Source organism: Callorhinus ursinus, unplaced genomic scaffold (assembly GCF_003265705.2).
Source record: "Callorhinus ursinus isolate GAN/ISIS: 27379988/994484 unplaced genomic scaffold, GSC_fseal_2.0 scaffold10, whole genome shotgun sequence".
Lineage (NCBI taxonomy): Eukaryota > Metazoa > Chordata > Mammalia > Carnivora > Otariidae > Callorhinus > Callorhinus ursinus.
Genome location: NW_027397072.1, coordinates 5,366,638 through 5,380,761, shown reverse-complemented (window position 1 = coordinate 5,380,761; position 14,124 = coordinate 5,366,638). Strand labels below are relative to the sequence as shown.

The following is a 14,124-nucleotide window of genomic DNA, read 5'->3' as shown; positions in this document are numbered from 1 at the left end:
CATCATGGTAAATATAACGATTAAAACCATTTGACTTTAGTAAGAGCTATCTGATAATGAGGGCAGGCGCCTCCTCAGTGGGGTGTGGGCTCCTGCTCAATGCGGTTCTGGGCTGTTCACTAGGAGGCAGTGACCAGTGAGGACGTGGCGGCAGGAGGCAGAGTGTCCTCGCCGTGAGGAGCACGGGGTCCAGAGACAGACAAGTCCCAGCCGTGCGGCTCGGGTATCAGCAGTGTTAGTGTGCCCATTCCATCCGCTGCTCGGAGTGAGGCTAGCGGCACCCACCTCAGGGTGTGGCGAAGCTTGAACGGGTTTCCGGGCACGTAGTACCCACACCCAGAACCTGGCGGGGGGGGCAGTCAGCACTCAGCAACTGGCAGTTATTACAGTCTCTCTGAAGGAAACACTCTCTCCTGCTCCAATTCTTGTCTAGTGTGAAGGCAAAACACACAGCAAGCTGGCTGCAAGGGAATCGACTCCGAATGAGCCAGGGCGGTCACACGCAAGTGCCCCCAGCGGGCCCTGGGGAACACAGTCAGCTCCGCGCAATCACAAGCTGTGCCCTCCTGCAGATTGCTGCAAAGAGCCCCAAAGTCACAAGGCACCAAATCCAGTGACTGAGGGTGGCTATCGGGCTAGATAACATTGTTTCAGTTTGAAAGCCAGTTGTGACCTTAAAGTAATGGAACTAATTTCCTCATGTGATTCATAAGCTCATTTTGAAGGAAATTCCACGAACGGGGGCAGTGTATCGGTGGGGAATGAAGACCATCTCTTCTCAGGGAGACATTAAAATGGAAACAGTTCAAATATTTAAGTGCTGGTGTGGTGTGCCTAGAAATTCACACAGTATGGACGGCGGTTTTCAACATTTCCCGGCATCTGAATTATATTTCAAATTATTATTAATAACAGCCCTTACTATAAACTTAAATTTATGAAAGTAGATAAGGCGTCTTTGACCACTTCAAGACCTTCACGGGGCAGACACATCGCAGTGATCGAAGCCGGTCAGGTGGTGGATGGGAACATGGCTTAAGGGAAGATGGAATGTAAGACAACCCTACTACATGGAAACAGGAGGTAAGCGATTCATTCCAGCATCTGAGAGCTGGCTGGATGCCAAGATCTGGGGTGACAAAGTTCGAGCAAGCGCAGGCCGTGATGCGGGGAGCTCAGCCTACTGGAGGAATCGGCCGCACACGCAGATGACCTCCAGTGCAGTATGGCTGGTGTTGTGACCAATACAGACCATCTCCAGCGAGGGGCACAGAGGGTGGGGTCAGCAGCTCTGCCCTGGGATCGGGGTAGCCTGACGAAGGACGGACTTGCGCCCTGTCTTTGAGGGCGGCAAGGAGCCTCCAGGGAAAGGAGGGTGGTGAGGGGCAGGCACAGGCTCAAACGTGCAGACTCGGGAGAGGAAGGAGGGGCCAAGAGGTTCTCTGTGCAGGGGGAGCTGCGGGGAGTGGGAGCGGGGCAGCAGACTGGGGAGAGGAAAACAGGGAGCAGGGGTGGCCGGTGGGAGTCCCTCGATCAAGAACGCGGCCGCAACAGGCGCAGGGCTAACACCATCTTGGGGAACCATCTGTGCTACAGACTTTATAGGACATAAATAGCTGAATATTACCAATTTCTTCTGATTCATCCCACTTAACTTTAAGGTACATACAGTGATGCTGCAGCGTCCCCCTGGGCATCGGCCTGAGGGTCGGACCAGGGGACGTCTGAGACGGCAGAGATGCAGCCATGTTTCCCCCGCTCTTCTAGGGAAGTGCAGGCCCTTGCTCGCAGGCACGTGGAAACCTGTTTTTGGCGATCCCTTTGGCATTTGCAGCTACTGCCCACCTACGCTGGTCCCTGTCCCCGTCTCAGGTCACCTTCCACACCATCGAGGCTTGGAAAACTCTAGGTATGATGTGACTTCAAAGTCCTGACGGTAATAAGCCATCCACAGGTTTGTCTTTCCAGATAGGCCGAGTGCAGTCAGCTTCCTGTGCACCATTATAACGCCACTGCTTTGCACAGTACCTGACACACCATCAGTTCTCAAAAATAATCAACCCGCCCGCCCGCCTGCCCAGGTTTAAACGAGGCTCAAGAGGAAGAGACTGATCCAGAAGCCGTCATGTCTCCGGAGACACATCCGAGGTGGGGCAGCTTCCTTCTCTTCCTTCTCCCCAGCCCTCCGCCCACGCCCTCCGCGGGAGCGGTGTGCAGGGTACCTGGTCTCTCCGGGAAGGAAGGTGATGGGCAAGGCCTCCGGGCAGCCTTGGCCAGGGTGCCAGCTGGCTTTGCAGGCGGAGCAGAATTCCATGTCACAAGCTTTGCACTGCACCAGTTGCGGGGTCTGCAGCCCCATCTCCTGAAGCTGGCACACGGCCTGGCAGGCGGAGGCCGGGCACCAAGTCCGACAGGGGTCCAGGAGCACCTCTAGCACAGGGAGACAAAAATGGGCAAGTCAACGTCTGCACACGAAGGCTCTCATGGGGTGTTCGGACTGAGGGATCACATCAGCACATGGCTTCACATTTTTAACAGTCTATGTCCTTCACGACCTAGTGCCTGTCTGGCTCTTTCTCCTCCCCTCCTCTCGCTCCCCACTTCCAATCCCACCCAAAACACACCCAGAGTCCTTTAGAGATGCTGCTGCCTGCACCCAGAATGCTGGTGGCTCCCAGGAAGCACCCCCCCCCCCACCGGACCCCTGACGGCCGGTCTGGGCTCCCTGTGAATGCCCACAGGCCATGGTCCAGGCGCGCCTTCTGCTTCCTTGTTCACCTCCCCAGGGCACAGCTTCCTGAAGTCAGGCCCACGTCTTCAGTCTTGCTGCCTCACAGCCTGGCCCAGTGCAAGGCACACAGCGGGTCCTTGGACAACGTTTGGTAAGGAGAATGGAAAGAAAGGAGGGAAGGAATGTGGCCAAATTCTCATCAAATGACTCATTTGCCTAAGGCCGTCCCCCCTCCCAAATTTAAACCTAAGCCGTGAACTAACTCCTCTGTGAAATGGCCAGGCTGCCTCTCCAAGTGGAGGTCAAGCTGCTAAGAAGCCCCCATTATAGGAAGTTAGTGATGGAGCTTATTCTGAAAAACAGGATACCCTCCCGTTTCCACTCCTGGTCAGTCCCGAGCTGCCCTTCTTCGTAAACCTGATTAATCATTTCATTTACCGCCTGTCCGGGGTGACACTGAATCCTCAGTGAGGGCCAGTGGATGTGAGAACCTGACAGGAAACGACACAGAATGCTGAGGCTCTGCCAAAAAACTATCACAGGCCAAAGGATTGGGGTCATTTTCAAAGGCCTTCAAGTAGGCCACTGGTTTCTAAGCTTTTCAGCCGTGGCTATGGGGAAGAAACCGGAGACCACTGGATTCTGCCAGGGAAACTTGGAAGGCAATGAAAGGGACTTGTGAGCTTCCTGGCCGTGTGACCGACCGACAGCCAGGGGTGGGTTAAGTTCACCTGCATCGAAAACAGGATTTGCACGCACTGGGATCTACCACTGCCTGGGGGCTGGACGTGGGCTGGACGTGTGCCCAGACGTCACCTACACGGGCTGCTACAGGACACATGTAGGTGTGCCATTTTCCCCATTTAAACGGGAAGCCAGATTCAGCCCTCTAGGAATAAGCTGTGTCAGGTACAGCCTTGAAAACGGTCTTCTATTCCAGGAACGAGAAAATATTTTCTGCAAAGGAGCAGACAGTGAGTATATTTTAGTCTTTGAGAGTCGTGCAGTCTGTCTCCAACGACTCAGCTCTGCTATTGTAGCACAAAAACAGCCATGCTGATCCATAAATGAGTGTCCCAATAAAACTTTATTTACAATGCCAAGCCATGGGCCGGGCCACTCTGGGCCCACTGGCCAAAGCTGACCCACTCCTGCTCTAATCTAACTCCTCCTCGACCTCTTGTTTGGAAGGGAGAATTAATCAATGGCAGGAAACTATCAAATTGGTAGGTCTAATATAAAGGATCTCTGGAATCCAGGAAAATATGCTACTTTTTAACTGACCTTCATTACAGTAACGTAAAATCTTCATGATGTTCCTAATGGTGAGTGAATGAGGAGAAAGCTCCTGTCATTAGCTGAGGTTCAGGGTCTGCTTTTCTAGGAATGTTTGCGGCCATCAGATCTGGGGGTGGCTCTGTGGGGCAACGAAGTGGTTGCCCCCGGGGCACATGTGTGGGGAGCCTCACCTGGGCCTAGGGGACAGCAGAAAGGAGGACGGAGACAAGCCCTCCATGGAGGTCCCCACCCCGGGGAATGAAAGCGAGGCAGGTGACCCGCTGCACTCCCCTCCCTGGTCTGATTCACCTCCTCACGACGGTCCCCACACGGCTCCCTGTATTCGGTGCTAAAGAGGGCTCTGGGGGAGCCCAGCCTCACCCCAGCTAGATTTTGGGGTCCCCTATGAGCACAGCACCTGCGGAAGGGCAATGCAGGGTATGGGCACTTAGCACGCTAACCACCACACGACACAGGGACAGAGGTCCTCAGCCTGCTCTGTTCTCTTCCATCTTGACGCTGTGGTCAGTGCTGGTCTGTCTGAGAGCGTCGGCGAGCATGCTGCCCTTACACAGACCCTGCGGGCTCCCCCTGCTCCGGGCCCCGGCCTCTACAGTGAGGAGCCTGCGGCGTCAGGGCTGGCTGCACTAACTCCCGCACCCCGTGGCCATAACCCATCTCCCATTCACTCTCCTGGCACAGCGAAGGCAGCTACTAGGCTGCCTCATCGGCCGAGACCCAGTTATATTAAGGAGCGCAGGGCAAGGAGACCTAGTTAAGGTTTCCATGGTAATGACTTAAATTTTGTGACTTTTGTCCCCATGGAGCTGTGACAGGAACTGCCTGTCCCCGGGGGAGAGATTTCCTATCAGAGAGGAAAAGGGCAAAGAATCTGTCCCAATCGGCCGAAGGCGAACACCCTTCCCCTGCAGCCAGGACACCTCAAACCCTGCAATACAGCCCCCAGGGCTCTTCCCGTGGACTTGCACTAACATTCCCGTCGTCACTCCCATGCTGAATTCCGCCAGCTGATGTACAAGACAGGAAACGATCAGTAAGAAAATCCACACTGGGGAGCACCAGGGAGCTCTCCTTTTCGGAAAGCATGCAGGTACAGACATCTAGGGCTATGGATCACATATATACCTAACAATATACATTAGACACATTGTATCTTTGATACATTATATCTAATGTCTTACATAGACATGTCTGTGTAGAGCATAGGTCTTCAAACAAGGCCAGCAACCTATTTTCTGGCACACCTTAGAAACTAATTCTCAGCTTCCATCTCCCCAAGACACATTAATCATAGATAAAGGAAGCAGGTCCCTAATAGCTCTGCTTATAAAAAAGCCCAAGACTTTTTAAAAAGGTGCTTTTCTTTTTAAAGTTTTCTTGGAGAAGCGTGCTAGGAGAGATGGGGTTCCTACTCTCACTACGCGGCTGGCCAGGCCCGCGCTCCGGCCGCAGCACCCCCGTGGCAGTGCATCCCGCCCTGTGGGGAGTCCTCGGCCCCGGTCAGGCCCGCTTACAGATGGATCAGTTCAGCAAGTGAGTTCATCTCTCTGGGCTTTACTCTCGAGGAAAGCACCAACACCATGCAGGACAAGCCCTGACGTTAGCATTCATCGGACCTGCTGCCCCAAGGATAAAGAACCCAGGAGGTTGCAGGGCCCGCCTCTGGATGGCAGGAGCTTCAGGAGTGAGGAACAGGGAAAAAACACCTGCAGCCTGTCAGGGTCGCTGCTCAGCCAAGAGCACGGGTGTAGCGGAGCATGGTGGGGCATGCGAGGGAATGGGCCCCCTGCAGAGCCTGCCCCCATAAGGCCTCTGGAGTCTGCCACAGGGGCAGGTGGGCACTGGGAAAGAAAAACAAGCCCACAGCTTCCTTGCCAAAGATCCCAACTGGAGGAGTGGAGGAGAGGAGATGAAAATCAAGCTTGTTATACCTGAAACTAATATAACATGGTGTGTCAACCGTACTTCCAATTTAAAAAAAGATCAAGGCTGTTACATGAGAGAAGACATGCTAAGACCCAAGGGAGACAATGTTTGCAACTTAAACCAATTAGGAACTAAGTGTTGTCAGAGGACCTGGGAGCTGGGTTCTCTTCCTGGGGCGGCCTCCCTGACTGCATTTCAAAACAATCACTTGTTTCAAAACTTGTTTGATGTACTTGCTGGAAGCAATTGCTTTACTTTAGCTCCAACATTTTAACATTTCATTCAGACAGGTCTTTGGTCATACCAAGTCTGAGTTCATTTTGTGTTTTTGTTGCTTTTCACATAGTGCTAGCAAAATGTTCTCAAGTAATAGGCTTGAGAGATTTTGTTCACCTAAGTCAAGTTGGCTTCATTTTTATGCAAAGTTTAGAAAAAAAAAAAAAATCCCTGACTGAGCCCAAAGCACTTGAAATTACAAAGTATTTGAAAGTACAAAGTTGAAATTATTAGGTAGGAAAATTTATCCAGCTGAATTTTTAAATGAAATTCAAGGTCAGAGAAAGTTAATTTTCTTATAACCCAAATAACTACCAGTTTCTGTCAAGATTCTCTCTGGAAAATATTTTCAGAAGAGCCTGAAAGTCTCAGAAATCCAAATTAATCAATTTTATAGCTCTACATGCTGACTTCTGTATCACATGGTATTACATTTAAACTATAAACCACCCCAAACCAAATGATATATGCCATTTAAATAAACAATTGAAAACAATTTCAATGTCATCAGAATCCTGTTTCATTTTCTTAAGTTTGCCACACACTGCCTTTTTTTTTTTTTAAGCAAGCCTCAAGAGGAAATACAACTATCTGTAGCATTTCTTAAAAAAAAAAAAAAAGAAAGAAAGAAAGACCTTTCCACATTCGGCTAAGCTAGCAATCTCCTGATCCTTTCCTCTGCTCTATTCTGCATTCTTCCCATCTTGAGTGTTTTCCTGTAAACATGCAGCCCAGGGTTGCATCTCAATAATGAGCTTCTGATGCAGAGAAGGCTCTGTATAAGAGCAGGAAGAGCGGAGAGCACACTTGAATGATTACAGTCTGAGCTGAAAAGGTCAGAGTTTGGATGTGGTGTCTTCACAGTAAAATTGTGCCTAAGGAGCATCATCTAAACATGTCTGTTATTCTGCTCCTTTTCAGGTGAGCCCAAGGTCCCGGATATATATGAGAATGAAGCCAAATGGAAGCCACTGACTCTTTAAAACATCATTTTATGACCTTGGCACACTTCAGAGAGCCAAGCCAAAGACCAGTCCTGGGCATCCAACACGTTTCAATGCTTGGCAAGGCCACCTTGAAAATGATGTCACCTCCGCTCCGCCCGTGCCACACAGTGCTCCTGGGGAACCCTGAGGTCTGTGGCAGGCCTGGCTCCCGCCAAGAGGGTGTGCAGGACACCCTGGAGACGGGGGCAGATCTGGTCCACACTGCTACCGCCACCCACTAGAGCTGGAAGTCTGGCAAAACTTACTGAGACAAGGGACGTGGGACCCGGCGCCCACGTGTCCAGACCCGCCCCAGGTGCAAAAGCACAGGTTACACTCTCCTGTCAGGACGCCGGTCATCACACTTGCACCCACACGTGGCCTCCCAACTTCCTTCTGCGCCTTTGGATCTTTTAAATTCTGCACCGTCTAAGAATTTAGTCCCCAAACTATTAGCCATAACCCGGCTGCAGAATAATCATGCCCCATGAGGGTCAGATTGCTTTAAACCAACCCCTAAACCCAAATCTCTGTAAAGGAGTTGTGTTTCAGGATTCCTTCTTGTTGCCACATGGAAACCCAACAAAGGCCTTCCACCTGGGAGCTCTGCAGAGAACTCAAAATGACCGCGACATCTCAGAAATCTAATTTACATCGATGCTTTCACTTCCACTGCAGCCGAAGGATGGACAGTCCTATCCCCCGAAAGCGCTCCCCACCCCCGACGTGCCTGCCGGTACTCCACCACCACGGGAATCGTAACCCCCTAACCCGCCCAGGCACCTACCTCTTTCAAACTGTAGCTTTTTGTATCTTTGCATAATTTCAGCAGCGACCATGCACTCAATCTAAGAAGAAAAAAACACAAACAAGAAGTATGACAAGCTGTGGGCTAGAACACAGCCCAGGTCGGCCTAAGCGGAGCCCATGACCCCCAGCGGATCTACTGAGGGCGCCCTTGCACCCGTTAAAAACCAGATTTGTTCAGATGCTCGTGCCTCGTCCTCCTGCAGATGGCCCTGTTTAGGGCAGGCCGCATCGGGGCAGCTGATCGCAGTTTCTAGTCCTTCTTTGATCAAGAGCTCAACATACTGTTTCAGGCACTGAAAAAAAAACAAAGAACAGAGAAGTATCTGTCAACATCTTTATTCCTTAAGGGCGAAGACCCCGCAATACATAATCCAGCACACCGCCTATTTTCACTATTTGCCTATTTCCACTGTGTAGCCCAGAGCGACCACCAAAGTAGAGGTTCTGTTCACTCGACGAGTATTCCAGGCCACAGAACGAAGGCTGCAGGTGGGGTCCCTGCACACAAGTTTGGCAAATACCATGCCAGTGCATCTCACGGTAGGAGGAAAGGAGGAGAGGGAGGTCGGGAAGGAGCATTTCTCAAATGCGTATCAGACGCCAGGCACTGTACTCAACCCTTTCTATTCCATCGTTTCACGTACGCCTGAGATCATTCTTACAGGAAGGGGATGACAGTTGCACCTTTCAGGTGTGAACAGAGTCACTGAAGGAGCTTGCCGGCGGAGCCAGACAGCAAGGGCAGAGCCCCGAGTCAAGCCTGGCCCGGCTCGACTCAGAAATGCCCCTGCGCTCCCCGAGAACCTGCACACAGATGCCAGTCCTCACCCCTGACACCCCACTTCCCAGCAGTTACTTACTACAACTGCACCTACTTGAAGGACTGCTCAAAGTCTCGGGTCAGACAGACAAAGTGGGAGACACAGCAGAGTTCTATGGAGCGGGATGCGGTCGTACACTCCTGCCTCAGTCTACGAGTCTGGGAAGCCCACACTCCCCTGAAGAGCACATTATGAAGCACAATTAGAAGGAAAGACATGGCCTCCCCTGGTAGGCTCACTACCAAAAGTAACATGAGACAGACTTTGAAACGCTCATAGGAGAACTCAAAGAGCACAGAAACTGTGGCCATTAAGTGGAGAAACCAGCGAAAACCATCTCAACAGCATCCCCAGATCAACCTGCAATCACAGCCCCAGTCCAGTATTTGGGGTTCATGATGCCAACACCACTGTTATATTAGCACTATTAAAAATAATTGTGATTTGGGGCTCCTGGGTGGCTCAGCCGGTTAAGCGTCTGCCTTGGTTCAGGTCATGATCTCGGGGTCCTGGGGTAGAGTCCCCCATCAGGCTCCCCGCTCAGCAGGGAGCCTGCTTCTCCCTTTCTCTCTGCCCCTCCCCCTGCTGTGCTCTCTCTCTCTCTCTCTCTCTCTCTCTCTCACTTGCACATACACTCTCTAATAAATAAAATCTTTTTAAAAAAAGTAATAGTGATTCATCAAGAAAAGCCCATCAGCTATGTTTCCTAAGCCTCTACCTCCCCTCAAATGTGCACTCCATTGCCCTAGAAGGACCCATGGTCATTACTAATGGCTGTGTCGAAACTGGAATGCAGCTGCAATTCCGACTAGCTCTATGCCTGTGCCTGGAACACGTCTGTTACTCTCCTTCTACCAGCCTCATTTTCCCTACCTGCACTTTGGGGGGCTTTAACCCACATCACGGTGGAGTTGTAAGAATTTCGTGGAAGAGAATCTAGAAGATGACATGGAAAACTGTATGCCTGATTATATAAATAATAATTTGATCTAAATGGGTAATTCTCACCCTTCTAGCACATCAGAATATTTCAAACACCAGAGACACGAGGTAGCCATTTCTTTTAAAAATACAAATCAAGGTAATCCTCAGAGCCATTTCCCACAGCCTTTCTCAAGAGCGCTAAACAGAATGCGAGGCTTCATGCGACAACTGCCATGTGGGCGCCCAGAGCCCAGCCCCAAGGCGGACTGCATTCCTCGGTCCTGCCGGGGCTCCCCGTGAGGGCAGAGGCCCCCTGAACTTCCGCGATGCATGGGTCACCGATATCTCGCCAGCACAATGGTTTTGGAGAGTTCCCAGAGAACCGGGTATGGATGAGCTGCATGCAGGAGAGCTGTTTGCGGTCTCAGAGGTATGCTCATCAAAACCCACACCAGAAGGAAGAGAGGCGGCAGAGAGAAGAGGGGGCAGTCACACGGAGCCACCAGCAGGCCTGCCTGCCCCCCCCCGCTCTGGCCGTGAGCACCACAGCAGCTGTCTGGGGGAGACAGTCACGCTGTGGTTTGGTGGCCTGCCACCCTTGCAACAATGCTGTGTTTCCAGACGGGAGGAACCTGGAGTGTGCTGCGTCTGGCTAGGTGACCGGTGAGGCGGGAGGAAGACCGAAGGCAGAGCTAGACCGACCCACGGAACCGTTGTAGGCAGAGGCCACGGACGGGCTCCCTGACGAGTTCGGGCCACGGCTCCCTTGACCATAAAACAGGGATGGCCACCTGGCTGGGCTTTGTGATCCTAAGAAAGAACATAAAAGCACCAGCACAATTTCCAGGACACAGCACCCACTCCGCCTCTGCTTTGTCTATCTGCATGACAGGATTCCTAGAGTCAGAGGCATAAAAATCTATCGGAACCACAAGATGATGATTTTACTTTTTGTCCTCAGTTTGTGCATCTGGCATCTCTGCAGAACACTGCAATGCCATAAACTCTCATAGCGCCGTGCGGGGCTGTACACCACGGCGGGGAGACTCTGCGTCCCCCGAAAGGCACAGTACGACACTTAGCGCCCGTGGGAAACCCCCAGCAGGGGATCTCTACGACTCTGAACATCCTTGTTCAAGAACAGGCCGACGGCAAAACCACCAGTGTGTCACGTCTGGCTGGATCATTCAGAGGCCTCTGCACGATGCGCACAATGACTATGTTCTGGGAGCATCGACTTGTTTACTATATAAAAAGAGATGAGGATCCAAGTGTCCAGCCAACCATCCATGGAAAACCAGCCCAGTCTTCTTCCAGATAGGAAGTGGGTCAGGACTCACAAGCCATGTTTCTCCATCTAATAGCAAAAAGAGGTCTTAAAAGGAGCACAAGAGAATGGGCAGAGAAACTTCTGTAAAAATAAATAGGTAGTACAAAAGCAGATATCGATGGATTTCCCGCTATCATGTTGCTTGGAGCTCTCAGGGATCAGTGTCTTCACGTGAGCTGCGTTAGCCATTGCCACAAGAGTCAGGTGAGGTGCCATGGCTCCCAGTTTACAGACGAGAAAACAAAGCCTCGGGGAAGTTAAGAACGGGCTTAAAGACATACTCTGTAAGTAGACGAGCTGGGGTTCAAGTATGCCTGACTCCAAAGAGGGGGGTTTTGTTTTTAATTTCTGCCTTCTTCCTCAATTAAGAACTATTTCATATGCAATCATTTATTATGTATTTTCAGTTACCTCCTATTTTTTTTTTTTTTTTTTTACTAGAACACAGAATTTTACGTACCTTTTTGTTTGTTTGTTTTTTTAGAGTAGGTTTCACGCCCAGCACGGGACCCAATGCGGGGCTTGAGCTCACGCCCTGAGATCAAGACCTGAGCTGAAATCAAGAGGCAGACCCTTAACTGACTGAGCCACCCGGGCGCCTCTGCTGTATGTACTTCAAGCTGGCCGAGTCAGTCACCCTGGAATGCATCCATACATGCCCGTGATTCTCGGATGCAACGACGGTCCGAGACGCCAAGCCCCCATGGCCGCCGCGGGGGGAAAAGACGCTCCTGCGGGTCGGGACAGTGCCCTATTTCTGACGTCCCAGTGGGGAGAGGGGTCCCCCCCCCCCGGGGCAGGGCCAGGAAGGCTTCCCAGAGGCAACACACTGGCCAGAGGGACAAAGACATCCCAAGAAAGGGGACATCCGCTGTGCAAAGGGCAGAAGGAGGAAGGGGAGGTGTCGAGAGCCACAGAATGTTCCAGGCATTTCATTTTCCGTTTTGTTTTCCAACTGTCTGAAACGAAGTTCCAAAGAGGAGACGGCACTGCATGTTTGCTCTGAAAGCTCTGCTTCGGTTTCTTGCCAAGGAGAAGTGGGCCACAGAGAGCCAGCGGCCTTGCCTGAGCTACAGCAAGTCTCCATGGTGTCTGTTTTCTTACTCGAAGGCCTGCAGGCTGCTGAAGATCCTGAGAGCAGGAGAACACTGCTCAGAAACTGCTCCGAGGAGCTGGCGTGGCTTATGCTCCTCGGGGATCCACTACTTAGGAACAGGCAGGTCCAAGCAACGGCGGTGGGACCCCAGTGAACGCCGTTTGAAGAGCAAGGGCCCTGGAAGCACAGACCTGGGTCTGAATCCCGGCTTACCCACCTCCCAGCTGTGCGCAAGGAACCTCACCTCCCGGAGCCCCCATTCCGCGTGCGGTGGGAGGAGAGAAGCCTGCCACCACCAAGCCCATTCCAGCCATGAGACCAACCCGAGGTGGCTACGGTCACTTGCTTGGGCAGGCACCATGTGCTTTCCGTGGGCGTCAGCCCGGCAGCCCCCACGGCTACCACCACCCCGAGTATCAGTGCACTGCTGGCCCTCAGGTAGGGACCCAGGGCACGTATACTCCTCTGCAGGCTTGTGATTACAGATGCCCAGTAAGGTCGTGGAGCCACGATCTGGCGTGAAACAGTCTCTCTGAAGAGCACCAAGTCGGAAGCCCACCGGTTTGTCAGCCACTTGGGGCTTCTAGTTCAATTCAGCTGGTAGGCACGGACCACCTGCTTTTGTGAGAGGGAGGGCGCGCTGGAGCCGACCCAGGGGCGACAAGGTTTGGGGGGCCCTCCTTCACCACAATCAAAGCAAAGAGAGAGACCAGCCAGCTGTGGGTTAGGTGAGGCTGGCGCTGGACAGGGGCGTGCTCATTCAGGGCAGGCAGAGCACAGAGTGCCCATTCCCATGTCAGGTCCACACAAAGCACAGCAACCCGAGAAGGGCTGGCTGGACCACGGGTGTGTCAAACACGGCAGCCCATGGGGAGCAGAGAGGCAGGAGGGCACCCGGGCCGCGTGCAGCAATGGGGCTTCGTGTGCAGAGGTGGTGGAGACTCCTTCCCCGTGGAGTGGATTTACTCCAGCAGAGGCCGCATGAAAGAACTCAGTCTCAGCGGGGTGAGGGTAAACCTGAGTGCGGCAGGGAGACCAGGGGAAAGTGGCTCAGGCCAGGAGTCCCCATCAGGGCAGTGTGTGGCCTTGGCTTAGGGAAGTGACAGTGATGGCAACGCGTGGGGGGGGAACTGGGCACACCCCACAGCCTGGCCTGGAACCAGCAGGTATTGGAAAAATCGACCATCAAAACGAGGCGTCCTCGGGGGAGTCCTGCAGGAGCGGTTACCAGCCCTGCTGACGGGGTGCAGGAGAGCTATTCTGGGAACCCCACCATGGCCAGTGATGAGGGGCAGGCTCTGATGAGGTGGGACCCAGAGTGGGGCACAGGGTGAGGCTGAGGGTGACCGGGAGGCCTGAAGAGGACTCAGTCCCACTCTGACAACCTGGGGGCTCTTCTGGGGACTCAGGGGCCTTGGCACCACTGCTCTCCACAGAAAAAAGAGCCTGGAGTTGAAGCTGTGCTTTCCGCTCTTGCACAGGGACCGGGGGATCCTGGACTCCCTTCTCCTGGTGCAGGGGCTGCACTGGCCAGTGGAGAGGGGAGAGACCCCGGAGAGAGTGCAGCACACCCTTCTCCGAAAAGGGGCACAGCCTCCTCCGCAGGGGGCACGCCCTTCCCCGGGGTGGGGGGGCCACAGCCTCCTCTGCAGGGGGCACGTCCTTCCCCGGGGGGGGGGGGCCACAGCCTCCTCTGCAGGGGGCACGTCCTTCCCTGGGGTCGGGAGGCCACAGCCTCCTCTGCAGGGGGCACGTCCTTCCCTGGGGTGGGGGGGCCACAGCCTCCTCTGCAGGGGGCACGCCCTTCCCTGGGATGGGGGGGGCCACAGCCTCCTCTGCAGGGGGCACGCCCTTCCCTGGGGTGGGGGGACACAGCCTCCTCTGCAGGGGGCACGTCCTTCCCTGGGATGGGGGGGGCCACAGCC

General features: G+C 53.2%; 1 protein-coding gene across 15 annotated transcripts in view; it reads right to left on the bottom strand.

Moving 5' to 3' along the window:
* Positions 1-14,124, bottom strand: part of RNF144A (ring finger protein 144A) — a 114,562-nt gene that overhangs the window by 21,726 nt on the left and 78,712 nt on the right. For all 15 annotated transcript variants that reach the window (XM_073896962.1, XM_073896957.1, XM_073896961.1 and 12 more), the window contains 3 exons: positions 8,217-8,321; positions 8,006-8,066; positions 2,223-2,430 (listed from right to left, as the gene is read on the bottom strand). In XM_073896962.1, the coding sequence (XP_073753063.1) occupies positions 2,223-2,430; positions 8,006-8,066; positions 8,217-8,321 (374 nt within the window). The remainder of the gene's footprint in view (positions 1-2,222; positions 2,431-8,005; positions 8,067-8,216; positions 8,322-14,124) is intronic.